A 26,730-nucleotide genomic window follows, 5' to 3' on the forward strand; every position below is an offset into this window, starting at 1 on the left:
TCTTCACTACATGTTGTTTTTACAACAATAAATACTAATACCAACTGCAACAGTAACAATAACAAATTTCAGTTTTTATTCAAATTTTTCAACAGCCTAGAAAGACATAGACATATTTTTGCTCCTGGTGTCCTCTGGTCTGTTGCAATCCTGTGAAACTGCAAAACTGAAAATATCCAACAAATATCAGTTTTGACGTCAAAAAATGTAAATTTAGTTTAAATAATGTTAAATCCTTGAAGCTCTTAATGGTTTGGCTCCAGGTTACATCTCAGATCTTCTTAGCCTGCACTTACCCACTCGAATGCTGCGCTTCAGATGCTTTTATTAGTTCCATTTTATTAGTTCCACGCTCCCAGTTCAAATTTGGAGGTGACAAGGCTTTCTCCATTGCTGCCCCAAGACTCTGGAACAGACTTCCCCCTTTTATAAAATCCTCTTCATCCTTGGAACTCTTCAAATCGAATCTGAAGACCTACCTATTTTCCAGGGCTTTCAGATCTCTCTGACACCTCTTTTATTCTGTTTTAGCTATTCTGGTCTTTTATCTCATTGGATGATGTTTGCATGTGTATACTTATACATGTGTGCTTGTGTGTGAAAGTGTACATTTTTGTATTTGTATGTGCATATTTGCATGTACACATATTTTTATTTTACAAAAATATATGGATGTCTCACAATGTTTTCTATAATGTTTTCATATTATCTATTTTAATTCTTTTTATTATATTATCCCTCTGTTCAGCACTTTGGCCGACACTTGATGTCTTTTAAATGTGCTCTATAAATAAAGATGACTTGACTTGATCCTATCTAGGGAAATATTTGGCTACCTAACTAAAATAGAACCATAAGTTTTATTTTGAAGCTTGAAACCGGATGTGTAATTCCTTCACAGTCTGGTGAACTTTACGAAGCCATCCAAAAGCCAGTCGTATCTCCTCCCGTCGAGGAACTTCAGTACCCGTACAGTAAGCTTGTGTGCCTCTGCCTCCTCGCCTCAGGTTCTCGTACCTTTGCACCACCACCGGGGGTACCGCCGGAACGCTCGTGAGAGAAGAGCGCCATGGCCCGTGTGGTGGTTGAAGCGATGCCGGAGACAGTCGGAGGAGGAGGAATGATGCTGAACCGGCGGAGGAGCAAAGCCAGGCGAAGAAAGCGAAAGGAGTTGTTCGTCGTCCAGATGTGCTTTGCGGGGGTACTTCTGGGGGTTGTCGTTGGGCTCAAGACTGTGGCACAGAAAGCAGGTGAGGGGCACTTTAAAGCTCTGTTTCCTTCTAGTTTGAGTGCTTGTTTTTTGAGAAAAGACAACGTTCATGCGGAGTTTTTCCACAAGCAGGAACAACAGGCTGCTCGGAGGAAGAGAAACATAGAAACAGAACATTGGTACGTATTGTTTCCTTAAATGTGACAATAACCTTTAAGGACGCTACAGTGAAGCCAGTTTTGGGAACATTTAGAGTAAAAAACCCGCAAACAGGACAGTTAGAGTATATTAACATGAGATGTAATATAGCAAAATATTAAATGTCAAATCTTAAAGTAAGCACTGTAAACGTTTAGGTTGATATAATGCCTCGCGTGTGTGCGCTCAACACCAAAAATACACCGCAGAAAGCGTGAGGATGTCTGCAGACAGATCAGGCTGGATTGGGGCACTGTATCAGCTCACATGTACAGTCACGTAAATAACGAAATAACAACAGCATGCCTTCATGTTCAGCATCTGTAACTAATAATGCCCTGGAAATGGAAGCTGTGACTGTGTTGCCTGAATTGCTTTACAGAAATCCACTTTCCTCCTCCTACAGCCCTGTGGCTGCAGCTGATAGGCCGAGGTGCTGATGTACCCGGCACTCTGAACTCTGATGATACTGATGAATGATCGTTGCTGACGAGCTTGAGGCTGACGTTCTCTAATATAAATTAAACGGTACACTTCACAAGCTTATGGCAGCTGAGTGGGATGCTCATTAGACCGGCCTCTGAGGGATCTGCTGTCATAATCAGTCCTACCTTTTGAAGAGTGTCTGTATTTAGTTCTGCGCTGCCCCCGTGTCTTTTTCCCATAAGGTCTTGTTTATGTCCATGTCACCTGCCTGGCAAGTGCTGGGAGTGAGGCAGACCGGTTGGTGACATCCTGAGGATTTAAACTTAACACATCGCTCCTTGTATCTTCTTGTATAGCTCTTCAAGCGCTCCAGATTTGTTGCTTTTTAATCTTACAATGCATTGCCTTTGAGCAAAGGCTTACCAGTGGTAATTTTTCAGTAAATTGGCAACTGAAAAGTCAGATCTTTTGTGTGTGTGTGTGTGTGTGTGAGCCGAAGCTTCTATGGGGAGAATGTGAAATCATTACAGAAGCATTAGCAAAATGCCAGATGTCCAAAGTATGTAATTATGAACCGCAAGAATTCATCATCAGTGGGGATATTTTTTAAGTTATAATTTTTTTAGTCTTGATTGTCAGTCTTAAAGTCTTAATTGATGAAGGAGTGGCTGTGTTCTTAGGTATGGTTATTTTACATCCACTGCTGAAGCCACAGAACAGTAAGCATCAGCATAAACACATATCATGAAAGTAAGTAAAATGTTGTTCTGAAAGGATCAGTCGAGAAACTGAGGAGTTCATTCAAAAGCAGTCAGTAATATAGAATTTTTTAAAAATGGTTACTGATGCTTTTCACGGGCTGTGAACTTCAACGAGAGCATTTTTCATACTCAGCTCGCTAATTGAATAAAAGAAATCAGCATGCAGTTTATTGATCGGTGACGTTGCGGGATTCTTTCTAGTGTGGGGCTATGGATGCAGTCGTCGGACATTTGGATCAGATGTAGATCTGCACAGTTAACATCGCACAGAGGAAAATGTTCAGCTTGGAGGCATTTCAAGCTCTACAGCAAGTTTATGTGACTTAAATGTGGTCAAAGGGAAAAAACACGTATGACACTTTGACCCTCATTAGGTCAGAGAGACGGTATCTACAATAGAAGGTAGGAGAACGGTTCGGTGTGACATGCTGAGAAGCTTCTGTCATACTCATGGTAACCTAAATTCTTTGAGCTCCACATATTACACTTGGGAAGGGAGAAACAAGCAAAAAGACTATGAATGATAGTAGTTTGCAGAATTTCCGTTGTATTTATTATGGGGCCACTGACATTTAATGTTTCACTCATAAATACCAACAGTTCAGGGCTTTTATATTCTTGGATTTACTTGTTTGTTTAATTTTGTTATACAAAGGTAGTAAAACCTGATGTTTCCTCACGTATGGAGAACAATTTACAGTCTCTTCCTTACAGTGACGATTGCAGCTTATTAATTTAACACCAGTATTGGATCAACACTCAAGAATGGCTATGAGAAGAAGCCAGAATATGTGGAGAATACCCAGTCGGGCTGCTCCAGCCCAAAGACATGCAGTTTGTGGCGTTAGGTTAACTGGCGATTCTAAATTGGCTCTAGGCGTGCATGTGAGTGTGAATACAGGGTGGGCCATTTATATGGATACGCCAAATAAAATGGGAATGGTTGGTGATATTAAAGTCCTGTTTGTGGCACATTAGTATATGTGAGGGGGCAAACTCCTCAAGTTGGGTGGTGACCATGGTGGCCATCTTGGATGCAACTTTTGTTTTTTCAATAGGAAGAGGGCAATGTGACACATCAAACTTATTGGTAATGTCACAAGAAAAACAATGGTGTGCATGGTTTCAACGTAACTTTATTCTTTCATGAGTTATTTACAAGTTTACCGTGTTAGCTCTGGGGCAGACTGATGACCTGTCCAGGGTGTACTCTACCTCTTGCTCTGTGGCAGCTTGGATAGGCTCCAGCGCCCCTCCAGTCCATGATAAGTGGAAGACAATGGATGGATGGATGGAGTCAGCATTGTCACACACCTACAGCCTAGGCAATGCTTCGGAAAAAGATGTATCATTGCTGGATCAACTTTGAGCATGGCTGGTTGAAGTACAGTAAATAGACTGGATCTTATCCACAAGTGGTACTAGAAATGTACTGTGTACACTGGCTTCCTCTGCAGACACTGTTATTTGACTTTCTTTGGTTGAAACATCTGTTTTGCTTTCTCAGTTTCGGCTTCTCTAACAGAACAAACTCACATCTTCTTCGTGACCTTAAGTTCATACGTGCTTTGTCATATGTAGAAATGATGTGTGTCCGTATGCAGATTGCAGATAGCAAGACTGATACATTGAAGTAAAATATCAGAGGGACATATCACATTATTTAGAGTTTAAAGAGCAAATAATTGCATCAATAACTTCTTGTTAACCTCCCACTCACCCAAATATAATACATTTAAAATCATTGAAGCTCCCAGTCCCAACTTTAGACTGATCAATTTTAATCATCACGTTACCTCATCAAAGAGTTTCTAACCATTTCATTTCAGTGGAACAATCATTTACTTGCTATGAACACGTGTTTGTTCATGGAAACGTTTTGGGCCTCATTGATGCATTTGGGCTCATTTTTGTCCAAAAATTCAGACTTCTGTCTTGGTGTTGGAACTAAAAGGATTGGACGAGTGCATCCATATTCATGAGTCAAACAACAGAACAGGATCTCTTGAGAAACCTGCTAGTGCTCAAAAGAATGTTCTTAGTAGGAGAAAATAGTCGAGCCCCACAGATTCTCTTAAATTGATTGAAAACTGGCATTTCAAGCATACTTGGACGGATATGCAGAGTGATTAGGTCAGCCCTGCAACTTCCTAGGACAGCTTCAGAAAAATGATGTGGTCAATGTCTGAGTTTACTTTCAGTCAGACCAATAAGTGTTTAAATGACTTGTAAAAAATAAGCTTTTATCAATGTGCAGGGAGCTTGGCAAGTCTCTCAAATGCAGGGATCCAACTTTGAATTTCAGCTTTTTGAGTCAGAGCTGCCGCAACATTGTTGAGCTGGGTGAACTTCTCCATGGTCCAATTGTCCGATTATCCTGTTGTCCCCCTGTCAGGCTGGGGGACAACAGGATACCCTCACTGTGCCCTCATTAAGGTTTCCACCCTCCATAATGCATGCAATGTAGCTGTACACACAACAGAGCTCTCTCGCCAGTGCTGTTGCTCATGGAGAGAGACACACTGGGAGTTTCCATCGTGATGAGAAGGACGGGAGCCTGTGATAGTGGGAGAACCTTGTGTACATGCAGTGATGAATGATTGAGGCAGCTGTAATTAGAGGCCACAGATGGACAGATACGAGCTGAAAAGGCTGAAGTGGTATTAAGTCAAAACATTCACCTGGTTCTTTCATGCACACACACACAAAGATCAAAGTCAAACTTCTCTGTTAAATGCAGAGATGTTGTTATAATAAGGTAATATTGGTTTAATGCAGTAATACAAGAATACAAGTTAAAAATGCATTGATTGGCAAACTGTTGATGATCACGTTGACTCCCGCCAGTCCCCATGACTATGGCTGCATGACTGCGTCCAAAATGAATGTTGCAGTTATTTTTAATTCAATTCAATTTTTTTCATATAGCGCCAAATCACAACAAAAGTCGCCTCAAGGCGCTTTATATTGTACAGTATTAATATTGAGATAAAAGTTATTTGTCATGCTTCTTCATTTATTTGTGTGACAAGTAGTTTTTATTGCACTGCCATATAAACATCACACTGACACTGGTATCCAGGGGGTGGCTGTAGCTTAGGAGGCAGAGCGTGTCCTCTGCTAATCGGAAGGTTGGTGGTTCCCTGGCTCCCCCAATCTGCATGCCAAATATCCTTGGGCCAGATACTAAACCCTGATGGGTTCATCTGTGAATTCTAGATAGAATCTGTGTGTGGATGGGTGAAGGAGGCATGTTCGCTTTGAGTAGAAAAGTGCTATGGAGGAACCAGAACCAGCCCATTTCAGTTGCAACACTGACCTGCGTTACAGGCTGATTCCACGTCAGATGCTTCCCATTAGCAACCACTGCTTTATTTTTCTTGGCATTCATGCAGTTGTTACACTGGTTTTCTGGCAGTTGAGTAAGTTCTGCAGCACTCTGCATATTATTGGTTGGTTAACGTCATTCGTATTTTCCAAAACCTAAGTTGATTCCCTTCAAGTGACAAGCTCTTTACATTCTGCTGTGCCAGACGTTTAGTTTCAGCGTTGTTTATTTTGTATTTATCTATTAATATAGTGTAGTCAGACTCAGTCAGACGTTTCCACTGTGTGCTAAAATGTGCTTTTGATCGTGTTTATTTAATTGTGGGATGCCAAAAGTGATTGAGATTAAAATTCACTTAATTGTGCTGCACAGTTAATTGAGATCATCATTAAATTTACTTTGTTTTGCACCTCCTCGTCTCTGCAGTGTTGGCAGAGGAGAGTGCTTCGTAAACAGACAGACACATGGTGGGCACATTAGTAGGAAAAATGGCGTGTTGAAATAAATCAAGATTAGAGTAAATCCTTTTACAGGAGTTGGTGTTACGAGGCCCAGTATCAGCTGACGACCTCTAATTCCATCATCTTTGTTTACTTGTTTCAGCATTAATGTGTCGTTACTGAGCCGAACTCTCTGTTTCATTTTCTCTCACGGAGCTATGTGCTCATTGTTCCTACATGGATTCCCACCTGGGAGACCAGGACTTGCTCTTACGTTTGTGATCATACCCCATTGGGTTTATGCACACAAACATGTGGTTAAGGTGCGTGTGTGTGTGTTCCACTGGGACGTGGATGTGCACGCACCTCATCTCTGCTCGTTCTCTGCCTGTCCTTTATTTCTTTTAACCTCACCCATCCATCTGTCTGCATCTGACCCCTGAAATCACAAGGTATAGAAGCCATGCTTATCCAGGATAAAAGCACTATGGGATAACATTTACAAGTGCACACATAATGAAGCATTCATTATCTACAGGTTTAAATATATTACTTTATATCACTACCATCTCCCCATAATGTGTGACAAAGCTAAAAGATGTATCAGCCAGACAAGTGCTCATGCTATAGCGAAGCCTCTAATGGCTGCTTGCCGTATCTGGTATCCAGCATTAGTGTCTAGATGATCTCACTACATAACGTAAAGCTCGGGTTGGCGGGTCCCCTTCTTTCTGCACGATAGCTGAGGAACAGAGACGGAGCACTTTGTGCTGACGTATAATGTCGGGTCTTTATCTTACAATATAAAGTGCCTTGAAGCAACTGTTGTTGTGAATTGGCGCTATATAAATAAAACTGAATTGAATTGAATTGACAAAGCCTCAGGACTCTGAGCGAAATTAGACGAAAAGGAAAAGAGACAGAAGTGGAGCGAACAGGGACGGAAGGGGGTGCGGTGATTTGAACAGCGAGAGCAAGTGAGGACAGCAGTGGCATTGATGGAAGGAGGAGGAGGAGAAAGTGAGATGAAGAAGGTTGGGGGAATGGAGGCGGAAGGAGAGAAAAGATGAGGTGAGGTGACAGGAGAGAGAGGTGGGAGTAGGCTGGGGTTGTCCATGTTGAGGCGGGTGAAGTGAGGATGGGAGTAAATGTGGTCATGAGGCAGAGAGCAAGTGTGAGGATATGAAGGGAGGGGATGGAGCGAGGTCAGGATTGAAGGCAAAGCAGGCTCTCTTATTTTTCATTGTTATGTGACCACTCTTTCTCTTTGCACTCAATACGAGCAGTGTGGGGCTTTTTCTTAAAAAGTAATAATGCATTCAGCTTTTACGCATTTTAGTCAAAGCAGCTTTGAGTGCAGCAGCCCAGAGAGCTTTAGCAGCGGGTCAGAGGAAGAATAATTCTGCTTTATTCTTACGTCAAGTTAACTTTTGATATCTGAAAGGACAACGATGTCGTGACAAGTCAGAAATAACAGCATGTGTTTTTACGCATGTGTGAACTGCAGTGCGTTCCATCAAAGTGTAAATCTATGGGATCATAACGATGCCATCTTGAAATGAAACTGAAAAAAATATTGAAACTGAAATAAATGTACTGAAAAATCTTGTATTGAAAGTGAAAATAAAATTGATAGTGAAAAATAATTCACTGAAACTGTAATTTTTTTTTTTTTTTTTTGCTTACAATTTTGTTTTCCAGTTTCAATCCATTTTTTCAGTTTCAATCTGCTGGCACTGTTTTGGCGTCCAGGGGCGCGCTTGAGGGGCGGGGATTCCGACCTGCATGTATTTGGATATATTATAGTGCTGACCAATGACTGTTGAAAACATGGACGACGCGGCTGCGGTCACAGACAAACTTGCATGTGTCTGTTTGGGAATGGCAGATGCTGAGAGGTTTACATTACCGACTGTTTCAAAGTGACAGCCTGAGGTGTTCTTCAGTAAATTGGACTATCGGACAGGAGGACCTGAAGCCCTGCCGCAATATTTTCGGTAAGTTAAATGTGTTTGTAAGCTAATCCGTAACTAAGGTCCTTAGCTAGCTACCTAAGATGAGCACTCGACTGTCGGGGAAACATGTTTTGTAAAGGTCGTTTAGCTAACCCGTGCAGGTGAATGAATTTACCCTGACTAAAGAAATCAAGAGAAACGCACCGGGCTGCTCAGTCACTGATTACCGTTACTGTACTTTTATTATGAGTATTATACTGTAAGAGCAACAGGCTGGACTCTGCTTCAGCTCCTGTGCAGAGCTGATTATTAAATATGTGCAAACAGCAGCATGTTTTCTGTTGCTTGCCACATGTGGAAGGACATTAACACCAACTTTTAAAAAGCTGGCACTTCAGTAACCCCTCATTAGTCAGTAGCTACGGATTAAATAGCAAAGCCCGATATTTATGTACTGAAACCAACTACTTACGCTTGGCAGCTTAAGTTAAAATGTTTAATTTTCTGCAGCAGCAGACTGAACCAGGACTGAAACCTGCTCCATCATCTCATCTTTGCAATGTCCATTTACAAAGTGCCAAACATTATATTGGAAAATGTGTTGGTATATAAGGCCTTTTTGTTTTTGAAATAAACTGTTCATGTGTCAGCTGTCAGCTACTGTAGGACTGAAAAAATGTAAGAGAAGAACTTCAGATCACGAGTGTGTGAGGACAGAGTGGATCAGCTCTATTTCAGATTTGAGAGATAAACTTTATATTTCAGTTTGTGATGGTTCTGTTTGTGATTACAGGAGCTGTCCTCAGATTCAGACCTCAGCACCACCCAGTGACAGCAGACAGATCATCGTATATCTTCACTCTTTATAGTAACTCCAAAATTAACTGATGAAATCAGTACAAAGGTTAAAGTACCACATGTGCTGTCAGTGAAAGCTGCAGCTGTTTTATTGATAAATTTAAAGACAAAAAGTCAAAAGGATTAATCACCCCTGTAACTGTGTCACTATACATCAGCATTAACAGTACTTAAGTTTAGTGTTGCAGAAAACTGCTGATCTCAGACCTGTATAACTTCTGTTTTAAACACTGAATGTACTCAGCTACATGAAGAGCACATGATGTTTTCTCTGACACAATTAAATAAAACCTGATGAAAGGCAAAGGTTGTTACTTGTATGTTGAACTAAAAACTTGTGATCTGGAATTCTTTCACTGTTATTTTGTCAATAGTGTGTTATTTATCATACCAGAGTAACCAGAGAGCTCAATATATATTTAACTCACTGCTTTTGCTGCACTGTGGTATTAGGTTGCTGAACACTTTGTGCTAACCTGTTGACAGTGTTGGGAAGGTTACCTTTAAAAATGATTTCCACTACACATTACAGATGTAACGTATTCTGAATACTTCACAGCTACATTAATGTACTATTGCTGTGTGATTTATTACTATTACTGAAGGCTACTCGCCATACCAAAACCAACTATATTTTAAAATCTTAATATAAATGAGTAACAGTAGGGTGGACATTAGGTAAGGCTGCACTTTTTGCCGCAATCTCGTATAGAAAACTATTCCACGTGTATATAAAACAGCTCCGCGGCTCTGAACCGTAGTAAAGGGACCTCTGGCTAATACGTTGGGTTCCGTGTCGGACTCGTAGCCGAAAGCTAGCTTTACTTTGTTGTCTGGGTCAACTTTGCTAGTGAGAGACAGAGGTACTCCACTTTCACTTTCAATACAAGATTTTTCAGTACATTTATTTCAGTTACAATATATATTTTTTTCAGTTTCATTTCAAGGTGGCATTGTTCTAATCCCATACTAATAAAGCTTTGCTATGTTCTTTTGTTAATGGATTGGATTTATATAGCGCTTTTCAGCCACAGCTGTTAAGTGAGATTTATTGAAAGTTTTTTTTTCAACTTTCAACTAGACAGCACAGTGAAGAGAGGCAGGAAGACAGGGAGCAGGGAGAGAAAGAATCGAACCCAGGTGCTGCATTCAACCTTCGGGAGTATGTCCAAAAAAATGAATAATAAAAACAAACACGTTTAAAGAATTTCCTAATGTTTGGGTCCAGGAGGAGTTGCATCTGTCATCCGTCTGTTTTGTTTTTTGGGTCTTTTCCCCAATATATTTCAATACAGCACAGTAGCTGATAATCTCTGTCAAATCCTGCTGGGTTAACAATGGTCTAGCTCCTTGTCATGTCAGAAATGTTTCGCTTTTTAAGTTTTTAAATGTTTTTTTATCGTTCCCCTTCCTGAGAAGTGGTTTACAGATGTTCCTTACTCTCAGAGACTGCATAACCAGCTAGCCTTCTTTTCACACGACTTTTCCTCACTGCAGCGATGTACTCAGTAAATTCTCTGTCTTTGATGAAGTTGCTTTTCTGTTTCTCACGGAGTATAATTTGATGTATTGATTTCATTTCTGGAAGCAAACAGAGGACTTCTAAAACTTATTAAACTTATTGACCCACTATTAATCATGCTTTCATCATGCTTTGCCCACTTGCAAACCACTTTGACTGTCTTCCTTCTCTCACCCCAACTGGTCGCAGCAGATGGCTGCCCCTCGCTGAGCCTGGTTCTGCCGGAGGTTTCTTCCTGTTAAAAGGGAGTTTTTCCTTCTCACTGTCGCCAAAGTACTTGCTCATAGGGGGTCATGTGATTGTTGGGTTTTTCAGTGGATGTATTATTGCAGGGTCTACCTTACAATATAAAGCACCTTGAGGCGACTGTTGTTGTGATTTGGTGCTATATAAATAAAATCTTTAGTTTAGCAATGATCTCACTACTACTTAAGGAACAGATATACTTGCAAAGGTGAACAGCGGCTGCAGGTTGAGTGAGTTGAATAAGCCTTTGATGAGTGTAGGCTATAACTAAAGGAAAGCTTGCATTTTGAACAAAGGAACAGTTTGACAGCTGTCCTAGAAATCAAGGAGATTCTGAAGTATTTCTTCTTAATTTTTTACAAACCACAACTTCTGCCCAAACTGTCAAATATTTTTCTGTGTATTATGACTACTTACTTCATTGTTTAAAAATGAATCATGTTAGTGAATACCAATTAATGAAAAAAAAGTAGAGTTTTGCAATTGGTTACAAAAAGCTGACTAACAAATCATCTAGTTTGAGTATTTTTTTAAACTCTGATGTCAAAAACATTGCACCTTTTGCAAATTTGGAGCAGCACTGATTCTTTTTCTCTTTCAGCATCTCAAAAATTTTGAGTGCACATCAATAATTTACATTTCATCAAACCAAATTACCCTCAGAGTACATTACTGTAAAAATGAAATGTTGCCATAACTGATATTGTTTGACTGTGACCACAAAATGCTAACAGCATACTATTTCAACATGCCAGTTCTTGAGGCAGGTTCCAAAGTTCTTCTCTGCACTTCTATGTTAATTTTTTCATTTTGTGTCTCTGGAGCCAACAGCCAAATTCTGACATTTCCCACAAATGGACTCCTGCTCCTCCCTGGGCAGTGCCTTTAATGATTGAGTGACAGGTTCACTAATTAGCTAGTTAGCCTTGAAAGAATGGTGACAGTGGCAGTAAGTGCACCCAGAGCCATTGAATGGAATAGTTGTGTCATCTCCTTTTACTCCAATGGACCTTTTTTTTAAAGCAATGGCAGATAATCGAGCCTTGCAATAGTTAAAGATTAATAATGACCAAAAATTGATGGTCTGTCTCCTGGAAGTTTGCCGGTAAGAACTGCTGGAATTATTTGAATTCTCCGTGTATCACATGACAACCCATGACAATTCAGAACTCCCGCTAACTCACTCTGACTATTTTTTTGTTCCACTGGAAGCTGGCTAAGATGGCGTATTGTCAACACCAGCTGAAATTTTCATCCAATCAAGTTGTCCGCCATTAATAAAGAACAGGAAGAATATTTACCACACATGCAGACGTGTGTGGTAAATACTAGGTACACAAAATTCACGGTTCGGTTCATACTTTGGTGTCACGGTTCGATATTTTTTCGATACAAAAAAATTGTTCATGCCTTTTTAATTTGTCATTTATTAAAATTATAAATATATATTTTACCTCAAAAGTACAGTTTTTAAATTTAATGTTGCTGAAACAACAAAGTAATAAAAAAAAATAAATCTATCTGATGGAGAAATCACTCATCTTTGGAAAAGAGAGTTTATTACAGAGAAATGGCTCTTTCCAAAATAAAAGCTATACTATACGTTTCTTCTGGGCTATATTCTCAGCAGCATATTAAACATATCAGGTCCCCATAAGGAGAATCATGTGCTAACGGCTGTCTAAATGACTCGGGTAAAGTTTGTAGCATGCGTGCTTGTTGTTTTTGTCTGCTTCCACTTGTCTTTGCACTAGGGTGATGTCGGTGTAAATGTGCAGTCATATTCGTTGTGTTCCCACTAGTGCTGTCAGCGTTAATCTGAAATGACGTTAACGCCACAACACGGCAAATCTCCGTTAACGAGCTACCTCGGATCGCCCGTGCGTGGGGCTGGACGGCCAACACGTTAACGAGCTAACTGCACTGACACACTAGTTCCCACCCATGTGATTTTCGGTATTTGTCAAAAACTGATTGCTTGTATTTAAACTGCTATAAAGAACTTGTTGCTGTGAAACATGTAAAACATGTCACTCATGAGGGATGCATTTGCCATCAAGTCATCTTGAGCCACAAACAACAAGAAGGTAGAAGCCACAGTCAGTTTTTGGCAGTGACTTTTATATATCCTTTATTTATCCAGTAAAAAAAAATCTCGCTGACATTAAAAATGTCTTTTTTAAGAGTAATCTGGCCAAGAGGACAGTCGATATTGCAACAAATATAACAATAGTTCTGTAAACATATTTAAAGTGGACAAAAATGACCGGATTGGTTATAATGTAAGTACAATAACACAGATACTTGAAACACTGGTAATTTTATATATTTTATGTATAACCGATTTGTAAACCCTGTTCACTGAAGTCTATTTACCAACATATGTAAAGATATTACATATAAAAAAAACACACGGAAACATTGGAAATCAGTTTGTGGCAGGCAATCACTCTTTAGCACAACACTGGTTCGCTTTCCTGTCCTTTCTCCATTGTATCTGTCAAATAAAGCTGAAAAAGGTAAAAAAGCAAAACAAAATTGTGTTGTTTTTTGCTGTATAGCTGAATTTCTGCAAACTTCAGTTATCTGAAGCACCACTTTATTGAAGAAATTTGTCCACAGTGATATGAGACGTGTATAAAATCCTACAGAATACGTATTCTATTCAGCTTAAGGTGCTGCTGAATCATTTAAACACTGCTCCTGCATTTTTATTTCATTTTTGTTAAATAAGTAATGACACACTGTAATATGTCATTGTGTTTTCAAGACCGGCCAAGGACTAAATGGGGTTTTTTAAGTATGTCCTGACAAGTAAAACTTTTGTCTTTTTGCTTTGAACAAAGCAAGCTCTGGGTTAGTTTGGAAACTAAGGTCATAAAGGCAACATGTCCTGGCAGAGTTGGTTGTACTCTCTTCCCAGAACATGGTCTGTCAAGGCATTTCGGTCTAGCAGGCACTTTTACCGCACCTAACACCCAATCAACTGTTTTACGAGCATGCAAATATGAAGGCATCTATCAGAGTATAGTTTTCTCAGGAGTTCTTTGAGAACTAGATACTGCTAAAAGAGAGTGAATAAACTAATAACGCCTTCACAGACAAGCAAAACCAGGATAAAGATGGTAGATGAAGACATACAGACTGTAATGTCTAATGAAAATAAAGAACCTTGAACCTTGAACCTTGAAAAAGGGACAAAATTAGGTTAGAAAGAAAAATGTTGCTTGAAATATTATCAACACACAAGCAGGCTCAAGAATAAAAGCTCTGAAAATTATTATTCTGATCAGACAGTTTTACTAATGTTTTTTCAGTGAGATGTGTCGCAGTTTTAATTTTCTGTGAGACATCTGCTTGGAACGCGGTATCACTCCTTCGTTTTTCTCCACCTCAAGCCATTGCACCTCCACTGTTATCCGTAAACACACAGAGACCTACGCACCCACACGGGACTGTGTCTAATTCAGCTGCATCTGGGTCAGCCTGTGTGAACAGAGAGCAGCAGCACTTCCCAAATCTGAGCCAGGCACAAACAAGCTCTCTCCCTTTTCCATCCATCCATTTGTTCCTGCTGTGCCATACTCTTTCTCAATCATCCCCTCCATGTAGTGGCCACTGCGCTCTCATCTTGCCTCTTCCTCCCTCCATTTTGGTGGCACTCAGCTATCATTTTGGTATGTCCCCCAGTAGCTCTAACCCTTTTGCCCTTCCTAGCATCCCAGACGTGCAGCACCCTTACTCATGCTCTCTTTCCCTGTATTATTGTCAGTCTTCTGAAGCCTGCTCACAGACTTTACTTAAGCACAGCTCGCCTGTTTGCTGACTTATTTATTTGCTGTTCTGCTTCAACGTCCCATGTCTGCGTCATTTTCTCTCAGAGAAACAAGGTAACCAACCGTGTTTGCTCTGGCACACTTCATGCAGACCCAACCAAACTGATTTTCAATCACAGATTATCTAAATCTAAAACAGTGAAAGTGCTGGTCAAAAGAAAAAAGAAAATCTAAGAAGAAGAGTAACTGAAAAGTCACTGAAACACTCGGTAGATCTAAAGGGAATGTATAGATTTATGTGATGATTCTCAGTGGGTTTCTCACTACAAGCAACACCCTTCACACAGTCTTAAACAGTCATTTGATGAACTGAAACTTGTGATTTTTCTAACAGACAGGCTTCTATCTCAAGTAAAATATTTTGAAGTTGCCTGTATATACTGATAGAAATGTGTGCAGAAAGGCAAACGTTTCAGGTACACAAAGCTTAACCTCTCCGTTTTGCTGTTTCTGTGTTAAACATGGATGAACTGAGCTTCAGGTGCTCTTGTGCACAACCGAGTCCATGCATATCCACATTTGTAGCCTTTTTAGGGTGTTAATGTTTTTCACTTTGCAGGAAAATACACATCACAGTCTGTGCAGTAATCTGTTGTAAGATGAAGTGAGTACTTGATAGGAACGTTGTGTGTGTGTGTGTGTGTGTCTGAGATGAATGAAACGGTCAAATGGCTGTTAGTGTTGATTAGAGACTACAATTTATGGATTTCTCGCTCTCTTTTTCTCATTTGCTTTTTTATTACAGATGCTTATCTGTCTTCCTTTCTTTTTCTTTCTTCCTCACTCTGTTCTCTGATCTTTGTCTGATGGCCATAAAGCACTTCATTATAGGAGCTGCTTTTTGTGACGCTGAGTCCAGATTTGATAGATGAAGAAGGTACTGTCTGCTTCTTCCCCTATTCACAAGGTCACCACAGCGGGTAGCTCTGCATGTTTGATTTGGCACGTTTTGGCACAGATGCTCTTCCTGACACAAACCCAATGGGATTTTGGTCTCCTCCCCACAGTAAACCAGGGATATTTTGCTTATTAGGCAAATGTGTAAACCGCTACACAACTCTTGTGTTTTTGGTAAAAAATTAGTTCTCAAAAAACACACTATGAAAAAACTAAAGTCGGCATCAGGCGATGATGAGCTGGTCTTTCTAACAAAAAAAAGAAGAAGAAAAGAAAGGATCATCCAATTCTCAGGAGAAAGCAGCAGCAGGGAGAATTTCATGGTTTGGTCCCAGAGTTGAAGCTGTACCACGACTGTTTTCGTACATATTTCAAACCACATATTTAGGACCACATCTTATGAAGTAGAGAAATAATTTCAGAGAGCTTACAGAATATTTACACGACATTAAGTTAACCAAAACTCAAGAGGTTGTAATAATGGTCATAGCTCAAGGCTCAAAAGACAATGTCAGTGCCGTCTCGAAAAAGGGTCAGAGGAATTCGGGTATGAGCATATTTGACGATTCAAAGTCCAACAAAGAACCGGAGCAACATGCACTGCAAACTGTGTAAAACCATGTTCCCACAAAGCGAGGTTACACCATGACAAGGCATGATGTCCGTAAGGAGAGTCAAAGCAGCTAATTTAAATAGGTGACCCGGTGTCGCCATAAACACTTCTGTGAGAAAGCTCTTTCCTAGCTACACGTGGACTGTATACAAACAGCTGAACAGGTGTGTTCGCTGCTGTGTTGGAATGGTGGTCGCACAAGTTGGACATCTGATCTGTATTACAGTGCTGCCCTTCAAGTGCAGACCACAATTTACTGAATATGTCAATTTAGTTTTTGTCCTCATACAGTTGTTCAACTTCTGATAGAAAATAAATTATACTTAAACCAAAATTGACTTTAAAGTTAAAAGGGAAACTTTGGTTTGTATTGTTATCTATATATCAATATCAACCATGAAAAAGATGAACATTAGCACTTTTTTTTCCATGTCACCCTCCCCCAGCTTAGCTGATGACGATAAAAGCCACTGCGGCTCTCTAACTGCCACCTGTTATACTAGCCTGTTAAACGTGGTAATTATCAGTGTACCACACTGGTTCACTGTTGGATTATGCAGCCAACTACCCAGGGAAGCCCCGGCTTTTCCCATTGTCCCATAACCCTATAATCGCTATTGTAAACTAGCAAACTATCACTGCAAAATTTAGGTGCACTCTAAATGATGGTTACCGTTACACTAGTTGATTAACCTAAATTTAAATCTCCATTTCATGAATTAGGATAGCAGTAACTAGGAATATCTCTACTCTTTCCTGGAGATTCTTGTGAGAGAACTCAATGATGTCACTGAACAGGGATGATGTGTAATGAAGATGGTAGTTTAAAGTAGGACTTGTTTTAGCAGCAAATTTCTAGAAGCAACCCATACCCATACCCATTCACAGCTCACTGAGCTCAGTAGAGACATCCGTCTGGTGGCATTTTTGTTGACTGCACTAAAATTAGTGACCCTGGTACCCTGGTACATTGAGACACCAGTAATACACCTAATTAGGTTAATCTGCAATGATTTTTTACAACACAGTTGTTTTCCAGTTGTATCCAGTGCTAATATTAATGCATGTGTGGAGTCACAGTTTAAAAATGACTGTCTTGGACAAACATTTACCTTTGAGCTCTGAATCAGTATCATTGTGTGCAGGTGCTTTGGATCCGAGCTTGTCAAATGGGGTCTGCAGGATTTAGAGTGTGATTGGGGGATGAATGAGATGTCAGCACTTTCTGTTTTTAATGTTGTGCTTTAACAATGTTCCTTCAGTGGAGCTGCAGGTGTGAGTCACTCAAAGCTCCTATTCTCCCATTGTATGAGTGTGTGGGTGACAGGTCCACGCTTTTGTCATTGAATACCAGAGATTAACCCAGCAGGATGCCCTCAAACACACACGCTTACACATAACTATTCGCTCACAGCTCTGTGACAGACATGGATTGTCTCTGATTGGTCTCAAAATGGGGACAATTGTTCTGCGATGTTGCTTATCTTTGCATGAATTCCACAATGTGAGTAGAAATCCTTTAGTTTGAATTGTTTGCTCCACAAAGGCAGCCAAATCTGAAGTTCTAAAATATGTGCCCACACTTTCTGTTGTATACCTATCTGACTGTTGGCAGGAAAGGGGCTGTGTTACAGAGCTGGATGCATTCCAGTGATGTGCATCCAGATCGTTATTTGTGAAAATTATTTAGAATGCAGTCAGAGTAATGCCACTCTAAATTCATACAGTCCCGATCAAAAGTTTAAGACCACTTGAAAAATTGTCTTATTCTTTATGCTAAAGCATATAGTTAGGGCTGGACCAGGTGACCCTGAATCCTCCCTTAGTTATGCTGCAATAGACGTAGGCTGCCGGAGGATTCCCATGATGCATTGAGTTTTTCCTTTCCAGTCACCTTTCTCACTCACTATGTGTTAATAGACTCTCTGCATTGAATGATACTTGTTATTAATCTCTGTCTCTCTTCCACAGCATGTCTTTATCCTGTCTTCCTTCTATCACCCCAAACGGTCGCAGCAGATGGCCCCGCCCCTCCATGAGTCTTCCTGTGAAAAGGGAGTTTTTCCTTCCCACTGTCACCAAAGTGTTTGCTCATAGGGGGTCATATGATTGTTGGGTTTTTCTCTGTGTCTATTATTGTAGATATTTTGCATGGTTGGATCTTAACAAGAGACAAAACATCTTTTTGAGTATGCAATTTTTTTGACAACAACGCTTAAACTGAAGCAGACTGTTTTAAATAAAATCTGTGCAAATGATTCATTGTCATTTTCTGTCAGGTAGTCACACTGTCATGATGTTCTGATAGCAAAGGCAAAAAAACCGTTTCCTTTTTGAACATGGTCGGGTTGCTAAGCTGCATAAGCAGAGTCTCATGCAGCACGCAATCACTACTGAGGTGACACGCAGTAAGACGGATGATCTGATATCCTCGTGTTGGTGTTGTTCCCAGACCATCATGAAAATGTTGTTCCAGGTTCAACATTGCAAGTGACCAATCACTTTGTTGTGACGTTATTCTTTTGCGCGCCAAGCCATTCGTGCATTTATGAAATTCCAATGTTGCAAGGATAATATCAATTCTGCTTACTGTTTATTAAAGGGTTACGGTTAGGGTTAGGGTCAGGGTCCGTTGATCGGCGGACAGAGGCGGTTTCTTGCAGCTTAAGTACAGTTTTTTGTTTTATGACGGTTTTTCCCGAAGTATGACGTCACAACATTCTGATTGGTCACTTGCAATGTTGATCCTGGAACAACATTTAGTATGATGATCTGGGAACAACACCAACACGAGGATATCAGATCGTGCCAGTAAGACAGTCATTTTGAATTTCTTAAATAATTCTGAGGGTTATGGAACAAAAAGAGTCAAGCAGAAGACCCCAAAAAATTCCACCGCCACTGAGCCGAGGATCCAATTGGTTGTCTGTAAAGACTCAAATTAAGGCCGTTACTGGTGCAGACTGCACCATAACCCCATAACCATCAGATGGCATCTGAGACAGAATGGCTTAAAAAACAAAAAACGTCTTCAAAGGCCTCATCTCCTTGTATGCCACAGAACTAACCGTTTGGACTTTGCAAGAGAGCTCCAAACATGGAACATTGAAAGGTGGAAGAAACTTTTATTTTCTGATGAGAAAAAAACTTTGATGGTCCTGATGGTTTCCAAGCAGATCCCACCTGAGATGTTTTTATACGTGTCACAGTGGAGAGGGCGCCATAATGGTCTGCGGTGCTTTTTCCTTCAGTGGAACAATGGAGATTCAGGAGGTGCAGGGGCGTCAAACCTGTCCAGATGTTGCAGAGAGCATCTCTCATGACTGAGGGCCCTCGTCTGTGTGGTAACGACTAGGTTTTTCAACAGGACAACTCTACAGTACACAATGCCCGCAGGATTAGGGACTTCTTCCAGGAGAATAACATCACTATTTTGGAACATCCTGCGTGTTCCCCTGACCTAAATCCAATTGAGAACCTTTGTGGATGGATGGCAGGGGAAGTTTGCAAAAATGCATGACACTTCAAGACAGTCTTCACCACTTGGAGAAATGTTACCACTCACCCATATGGAAACTCGAATTTTTGAAGTGATCAACAGCAACGGTGGAGCTACTCATTACTGAGTTCATGTTTGGAACTTGGATTTCTGTTTTGGGGGGAGAGTCCAGATTTTTTGGAGGTGTGGTCCTAAACTTTTAATCAGCTGTAAAACAATTCAGTTTAAGCGTTTGTTGTTGGGGGTTTTTTTCAATAAATTTCATGTTCAAAAAATGTTTTGTCTCACTCCCATTTCTTCTTGTTGCACGTTGAAGCTTTGCTTGGAACATTATTAAGATTCAACCATGCAAAATGTCATTTTTTTTTGCCATTTTTCTAGTGGTCTTAACGTTTTGATCTGGACTGTATGTAAATATGACTCTGAGAGGAAGACTCACACTCACCAGAAATACTGAGTGTTCACACGCTGGCACTTAATGGAAAACACTTTGCTGTTGAGCTGATAATTAAGTGGCCACTTGGCTCATAGCAGTCAAACTTCACTGTGTTATTATGCTGTGGTCAAACCCAAATGAATGTAAACTAAATATAGAATTGTAGATGATATAATGCATGGTCATGGTTGGATTAGCAGCATGAATTGCATTTGCAAATTTGCAAAGTTGTGTAAGAGTAAAGAGCACCATTACTTACTTACTTTCATTCAATAAATAATTTGTTGTTTGTACAATTGTATTGTACAAATGTTGAGTACGGCAACTGGTGTAGTACAATATAGCCATGTAGTGGCAGTGGAAAACGTGGGGGCGATCTTTAAAAGTAAGGATTTACAAATAATGCAAAGCCTATATTTAACTGAAAAAAGTATGAAATGTCTCACTTTTTTTAAAAAAATGTAAAATTGAGACATTTTAGTATTTTTTGTCTTTAAAAATGTATCTTTTTTTCATATATATCAATGAACCACTCCAAGGTTTTTGAGATATTTAGAATCCTTCTGTATCATCTTTTTCTATATAAGTAGATGTTTTAGTTCTATTGTAGTTAGATTATAGTTCTAAGGCTTTTTTGTCAATTTTCAACCAAAAACAATAAGAAGTTGACCTTATAGACCTTGGTGGGTGTAAGCAAAATTTTAATGGTTTATAAATATCACTTCACTTCTGATACAAAGTTTTGTCAGATTCATCAAAACGTTTCGACCTGTCGTATTTACAGACAAATGATGCAAACAATACAAAAACATAACCTCCTCAGTGGGAGTAAAAAATTTGTTACAAGGACAACTAAAAGGACTGGAAAATTGTCTAAGAAATAAAAATAAATAAAAACAATCATTGTTGTAAAGTATAAGATATTGTATAATACTATACTCATTCAAGTACTGGGTCTACTTTGAGCTGCTCCCTTAGGGGGTTACAACAGCAAGTAGCTCCACAATTTTAATTTTAGAAAACGTAATTAGTTTTGTTGGGTTCCCTTCCTGACACAAGGTGCCTCCTTCTGTCTTTTTCTGGGGATATTTTGCTTTATCAAATGTGTATTCCTCTGAACTATGGAGCTACCTAATGACAATAGAGTATAGTTTAATATGTTGCTAGTTCTAGTTTACCAAAATTCAAAGACACTGAGTTTTCAGTAGCAACAAAATGAGCAAATCCTCTTGTTTGCATCCAGACTTTTACACAAAAACACATTCAAGAGTCCATTTATGATGGATGAACAAATCTAACCAAGGGCCACTGAGTCTGTCAGTAGGCCATGTAAGCGATTAGATCTAGCTGTGATTAAACATTAGGAGCTATTTTCTATCTCTCACTTTTGTTGCTCTCTCTCTAATCTTCCTCTCGCTCATCAATGCTCTCTTGCTCCCCAAATACGCCCTGGCTAATTCATCACCCGGCTCAAAGCCTATTTTAGCACTCGCCATGTGTATTCTGGGATCCTCGCTTGGCTCAGAGAGACAGATGAAAGAGGAAGAGTTAAGGAGAGGGGTCCATCCCTGAGGAGGAGTGTGACCATTGTAAAATATTCTCTACATCTGCTCTCATCTCCGTTCTTCCACTTTCTTTATTGTTCCATGTTTCCTTACTTACTTCCTTTTTCTGTACCCTTTCTCTTCTGTATTGTCTTGTTCCTCCTATTAGGCTCATTGTCAGACAGTGTGCTCACAATTACTGTTGACATGCAGCTTAGTTCAAGTCCATTGCTGAGATTTCCTGTAGTTTTGGGAGACTGGATTTGCTGCTCCGAAACACTGTCTATGCAAAGCATTAAAAGCAGTTAAGAATTATTTCAAAGGATATTTACTCTGCCATATTCTCAAGATAACTTATGATTCATTGCTGTTTTTGAGATGGCAAAATTCACTGTATTTAGGGTTAGATGAGATGAGAGTTAAAATATCTTCACAGACCAAAACTTGCCTTTATTAAAAATGTATAAAACTATCATGACCTGGATGACTGAGAACTTGACATGCCTAAACTTGTCACAGTTGGACAACGTTTCATACAGTACCTCCAGCACCTCAAATATTTAACATTGGAATAGAAGTATTATCACATTCTCATAAATACTGACTTACTATAGTATTGGTTCTTTTGACTGTATCCATAACAAGCTGTATACATTTACCCACTTAGTTCAAGCATGTCACATTTTAGCCAAATTATGTAACACACCTTGGAGAGTGATAGGATGTTCAAGGAATGGAGTAAATGTATTTGTACCAATTTTCAAGAACAAGGGTAATGTACCAAGCTGCAGTAACTACAGCATAATAAAGTTGATGAGCCATACCATGAAGATATGGGAAAGTTGATACAGCTGATAAGAAGAGGGTCCAGGCAAGGTGGAGTGGATGAAGATGGATGTCAGGGGTGATTTGTGACAGAAAGATGGCATCAAAGTGAAAGGGAAGATTTATAAGATGAGAGTGAGACCTGCCATGATCTATAGTTGGAGATGGTGACACTGACAGACAGGAGGCAGATATGAAGATTTTAAGATTTTCATTGGGAGTGATGAAGATGGACAAGATTAGAAATGAGTTCCTGATTACAACTCGCATTAGAAATGAGGTTATAAATAACATACTACTTCAGAGGGACTTTTCAGGTTCAGCAGTTAGGAGGCAAAGTTGTCATGCTTTTTACAACTACATGAATGTACTATTGCTGTGTGATTTATTACTTTTAGGCTACTCACCACCGAGCTAGCATTGTTAGCTGGTGTTAGCTGAGGTCAGTTCATAGACCGCAGACTGTTAGAGTTGATAAATAGCATTAACGGCTGCTAGCTGCAAATAATCATGTGCGGTTCTAAAACCAATACCAACTAGATTTTTAAATCTTAATATAAAATGAGTAACAGTAGGGTGGACATAAGGTAAGGCTGCACTTTTTGCTGTGATCTTGTATAGAAAACTATTTCTTTAATCATCAGTAATATGTTTTCTTTCTGTCTGCCTTCAGAACTGCACATGATTATTTGCAGCTTGCAGATTGTTAATGCTATCCATGAAGTCATGGATTCCGTTACTCCCCAAAACTGCTCACCATGATGTAGAACAGACAGAAATGATGAAACCTAACAGCCTAAATGTGACACAATAAGGTTTCAATGTCTCCGGTTAGGCCCTTAGGTTTTTGGATAAGGACTTTTTTGTTGTTGTAATTTTACCTCTGTACACCACCACAGTGGATTGTAAATTATGTGAGCCATTTTTGTACATAAGTCCTTATTTTAATTTTCAGAGACTCAGAAGTAATTGGGCAAACTAAAATAACTTAAACAAGGTTTATTTGCAGTCTAAAAGCCATAGACATCACCAAATACTATTTCCATGTATTTACCCCAACTAGGGCTTCTAAATTCTAAATTCTGTGAATCTCGGGCAACTCGACTTGAGTCAAGTGTTTTCAGCTGGGCTTCGTGTACCTGGAGTCTATTGTTTTAACCGATGTTTAGACATAAGTTGTAACAGCATATTCTTTGTGAGAATTTATTACACAGCGTGCTGCTGGGAAAAGCCTGTTTTAACGTTGAAGTCTAAGGTTTATTTTGAGCACCTGACGGCTCTTCTCATCTGTAAACTCTGTCCATACTCTTTCACGTGATCCTTCCGTAGGTGGTAGAAGAGGTTTGCCGTGTTTCAGTCTGAGGTGGGGACCGGTGCATAATTTGCACAGTACAGTTTTCTGGTCTGTGTCAGACTTTTCATAACCAAACCATTTTCATGCTATGTTTTGACTGGTTCTTCTGTTTGTCATCATTTCAGTTTATTTTGAAAAATCTCAACAGGATCTTCCGCTTTATTGTGAAAGGTTTATGTGGAAAATAAACAAGCGGATGGCGGAGCCGCACACTGGGCTTACCGTCGTTGTTGCTAACAACAACGTGTAAAAACAGTCACTTGTCTGTCTGTAGTGTGGTTATTTTAAATATAAGAGAAAGAGAGAACTTTAAGAAATTAATATAGCCACTACAGTGACCATTAAATCGATGAAAAAATATTGCCATAAACAATTTCTTTTGTGATACCATGAAACAAATGATAGCGTAATATGAAGCGATAGACATTTTCATATTGTCATCCGATATATATTGTTATATCTAACAGCCCTACCCCCAACACTTTTGTAATTAGAATAATTTTGTTAATGCAATATTTCTGTTTTGCAGTGCACTTTAAAATTCATCCTGCTACTTCTGTCTGCAGGCACATCACCTGGCAGCCATATACAGTATGACAATGCCTTAACACTGCCTCCACCATTTCTGACATATAATGTAATATGCTTTGGATCACGAGTCGTTTTTTTTCTAGAACTAAGCAGAGGTTTGTTTGTTTTTTAATGTCTTTTTTTCTGTTGAAGGAGATTCACTGTTGCAGAAATTGATGATGATATGATGATGATAGTCCTTGCTTTGGCTAGATGTTGTGAAGAGGTTTTTCTTAAGCAATGATTACCTGATTTGATAATCGTACTCTTTCAGTTTCTTCTGTGGTCTTTTGGGACTGCTGAGCTGCCCAGGGCATTCATTCAGTTGTTTTCAGCCATACCAAATGTTTGTTTCAGCATGTTTAATATCTCTCCGATTGGTGATGAGGGAACGCGCCATATTCAGCCATGAAATTGCTTTTTTGTTAATTATCCAATTACTTTTGAGCCACTGAATATGTAGGACTATGTATAAATAAAAATGTCTGTAATTCTTAAAGAGTTAATGCAATATTTTTGTTAAAACGAAACAATTAAAGCTGAGAGTCTGCACCACAGTCATACCTTGATTGCTTGATGAAAAAATGTCATGTTGAAACAATTAGGGAACTAACTCTATTGGATGCTAGTAAAATTATTTGGCTGTGTAAACAAAATACTTGGTCACAAATCCAAATTTATAATAACAAAACAACAAAACAAACCAAAGACAAAAATGTCAAAACAGTAAAAATACAATTCAACCATTAACAGCAAAAGTCCAGTTGTCAACATTACATGACGCGACTGTCACAGATTGAATTCCCGACAGAGTGGAGGGCGGAAAGAGACGCAGGAAAGAGCAGAGGACGCTCTTTATAATAATTTATAATAATTCTCCCTAAAAAAGAAAGAAAATTCATTTTATTATTTATTCCCTTCTTGGATACTCAAAACCTGCTGTCCTCCTACCAGCTCAAACCTGTGATCTTCTCAGAATTCCCTAAGTAGCTCCTGTTAGCTGGTGATGACAGAGTTGGATGTGTGATTGAGCTCTCCAGCAGCGATTAGCCTGCAGAGCCCTTTTGTTCTCCTGAACAATCCAAACACAATCACAGCACCATTCACCTGCACTTAGCACGGCCAGATGAACCCACTGCGCTTTTAATTACTCCGATCAGATTAATTATACTCTCAGATGACTCCCAGTGAAATTTTGCAATTTCTGTGTATCTGTGTTTGTATTTGTGCGTGTGTGTGTGTGTGTGTGTGTGTGTCTGGCCTCAACTGGAGAGCAGCTTATTACAGTAGAGATTAAAAAATCTTTTCCCATTGAAAAGACAACTATGCTGAGGAAACTACCTCCTTACCAGCAGCTTGCTCTTCATTGAGAGAGAACCCAGGGTTTAATAGGCAGTCTGGCTGCCAGAAGCTATTCTGTAAAAAGTTTCTAATTTTAAATTTGTTTCCAGATGGAACATATATTTGGGAAACTTTGGGATATATGGAAATTGAGGCTTGGGAGTTTAACAAATTCTCTTGATCATCTAAGTAGTTGTAGAAAAGTCTTAGTGACACAGATTGGATGTCAGCAGCTAAAAGGTCTGTGTGTTTTGGTCATCTCCACGTCTCTCTGCCCTGCTTTCTCCGTGCCTTTTCCGTGTGTCCTCCGGTGTCCTTATGTTTTCAGATTTGTTTATTAGTTCTCCCAGTTTAGGTTTGTTCAGTTCTGCCCTCACGTTGTTTTTTGAGCACTGTAAATAAACGTCACTCGCATCTCCACCGCTGTCTGCATCTTGGGTCCTCATTCATTCCACCACACGACTGCTGCCCCAGCCGTGACAGGTTAGGATTACCTTAACGTCTGAACTTCTAGATTTTCTAGGTTATGAAACTATGCATTTAGTTTCAGGGACCAAGCAATAAGACACAAAGACAAATTTGTTAAAAAAAAACATAGAATTCATCTTTTATTGAATGTAAAATTGATAAGTGTCCATAAAATCCACAGTTATTTAAGGAAAAGAAAGAAAAAAAGAAAAATAGGTCTTAAACAGGGCCAAATTTACAATGAAGCAGAGTAAACAAAAGCATAACTAAGTCTAAAATAAGCGGCCTAACAATTCTCCTTCTTGTTATTTTATTTGCAGTTGGCAAACAAAAAAATGATGCATTGCCACTAGTATAGAGTATAGACTGAAATAAGGCTGTATAGACGCAGACTAGCAGACAC

The 26,730-nt window shown here is 39.5% G+C and overlaps 1 protein-coding gene across 3 annotated transcripts in view; it reads left to right on the forward strand.

Moving 5' to 3' along the window:
* The first annotated feature begins 873 nt into the window (after positions 1 to 873).
* slc24a3 (solute carrier family 24 member 3) overlaps positions 874 to 26,730 on the forward strand; it is a 123,010-nt gene continuing 97,153 nt past the window's right edge. Inside the window, exons 1-2 of one of the 3 annotated variants that reach the window (XM_042214452.1) lie at positions 1,135 to 1,250; positions 1,343 to 1,389. Coding sequence is in view for 1 of the 3 variants with exons in the window: in XM_005948046.3 (XP_005948108.1) it covers positions 1,070 to 1,250 (181 nt within the window). In the remaining 2 variants the exon portion in view is untranslated. Of the gene's footprint in view, positions 1,251 to 1,339; positions 1,390 to 26,730 lie in introns of all 3 variants that reach the window. The other 2 variants (XM_042214453.1, XM_005948046.3) reach the window with 2 other exon arrangements.

Source organism: Haplochromis burtoni, unplaced genomic scaffold (assembly GCF_018398535.1).
Source record: "Haplochromis burtoni strain Fernald_Lab_line unplaced genomic scaffold, NCSU_Asbu1 Contig_564, whole genome shotgun sequence".
Lineage (NCBI taxonomy): Eukaryota > Metazoa > Chordata > Actinopteri > Cichliformes > Cichlidae > Haplochromis > Haplochromis burtoni.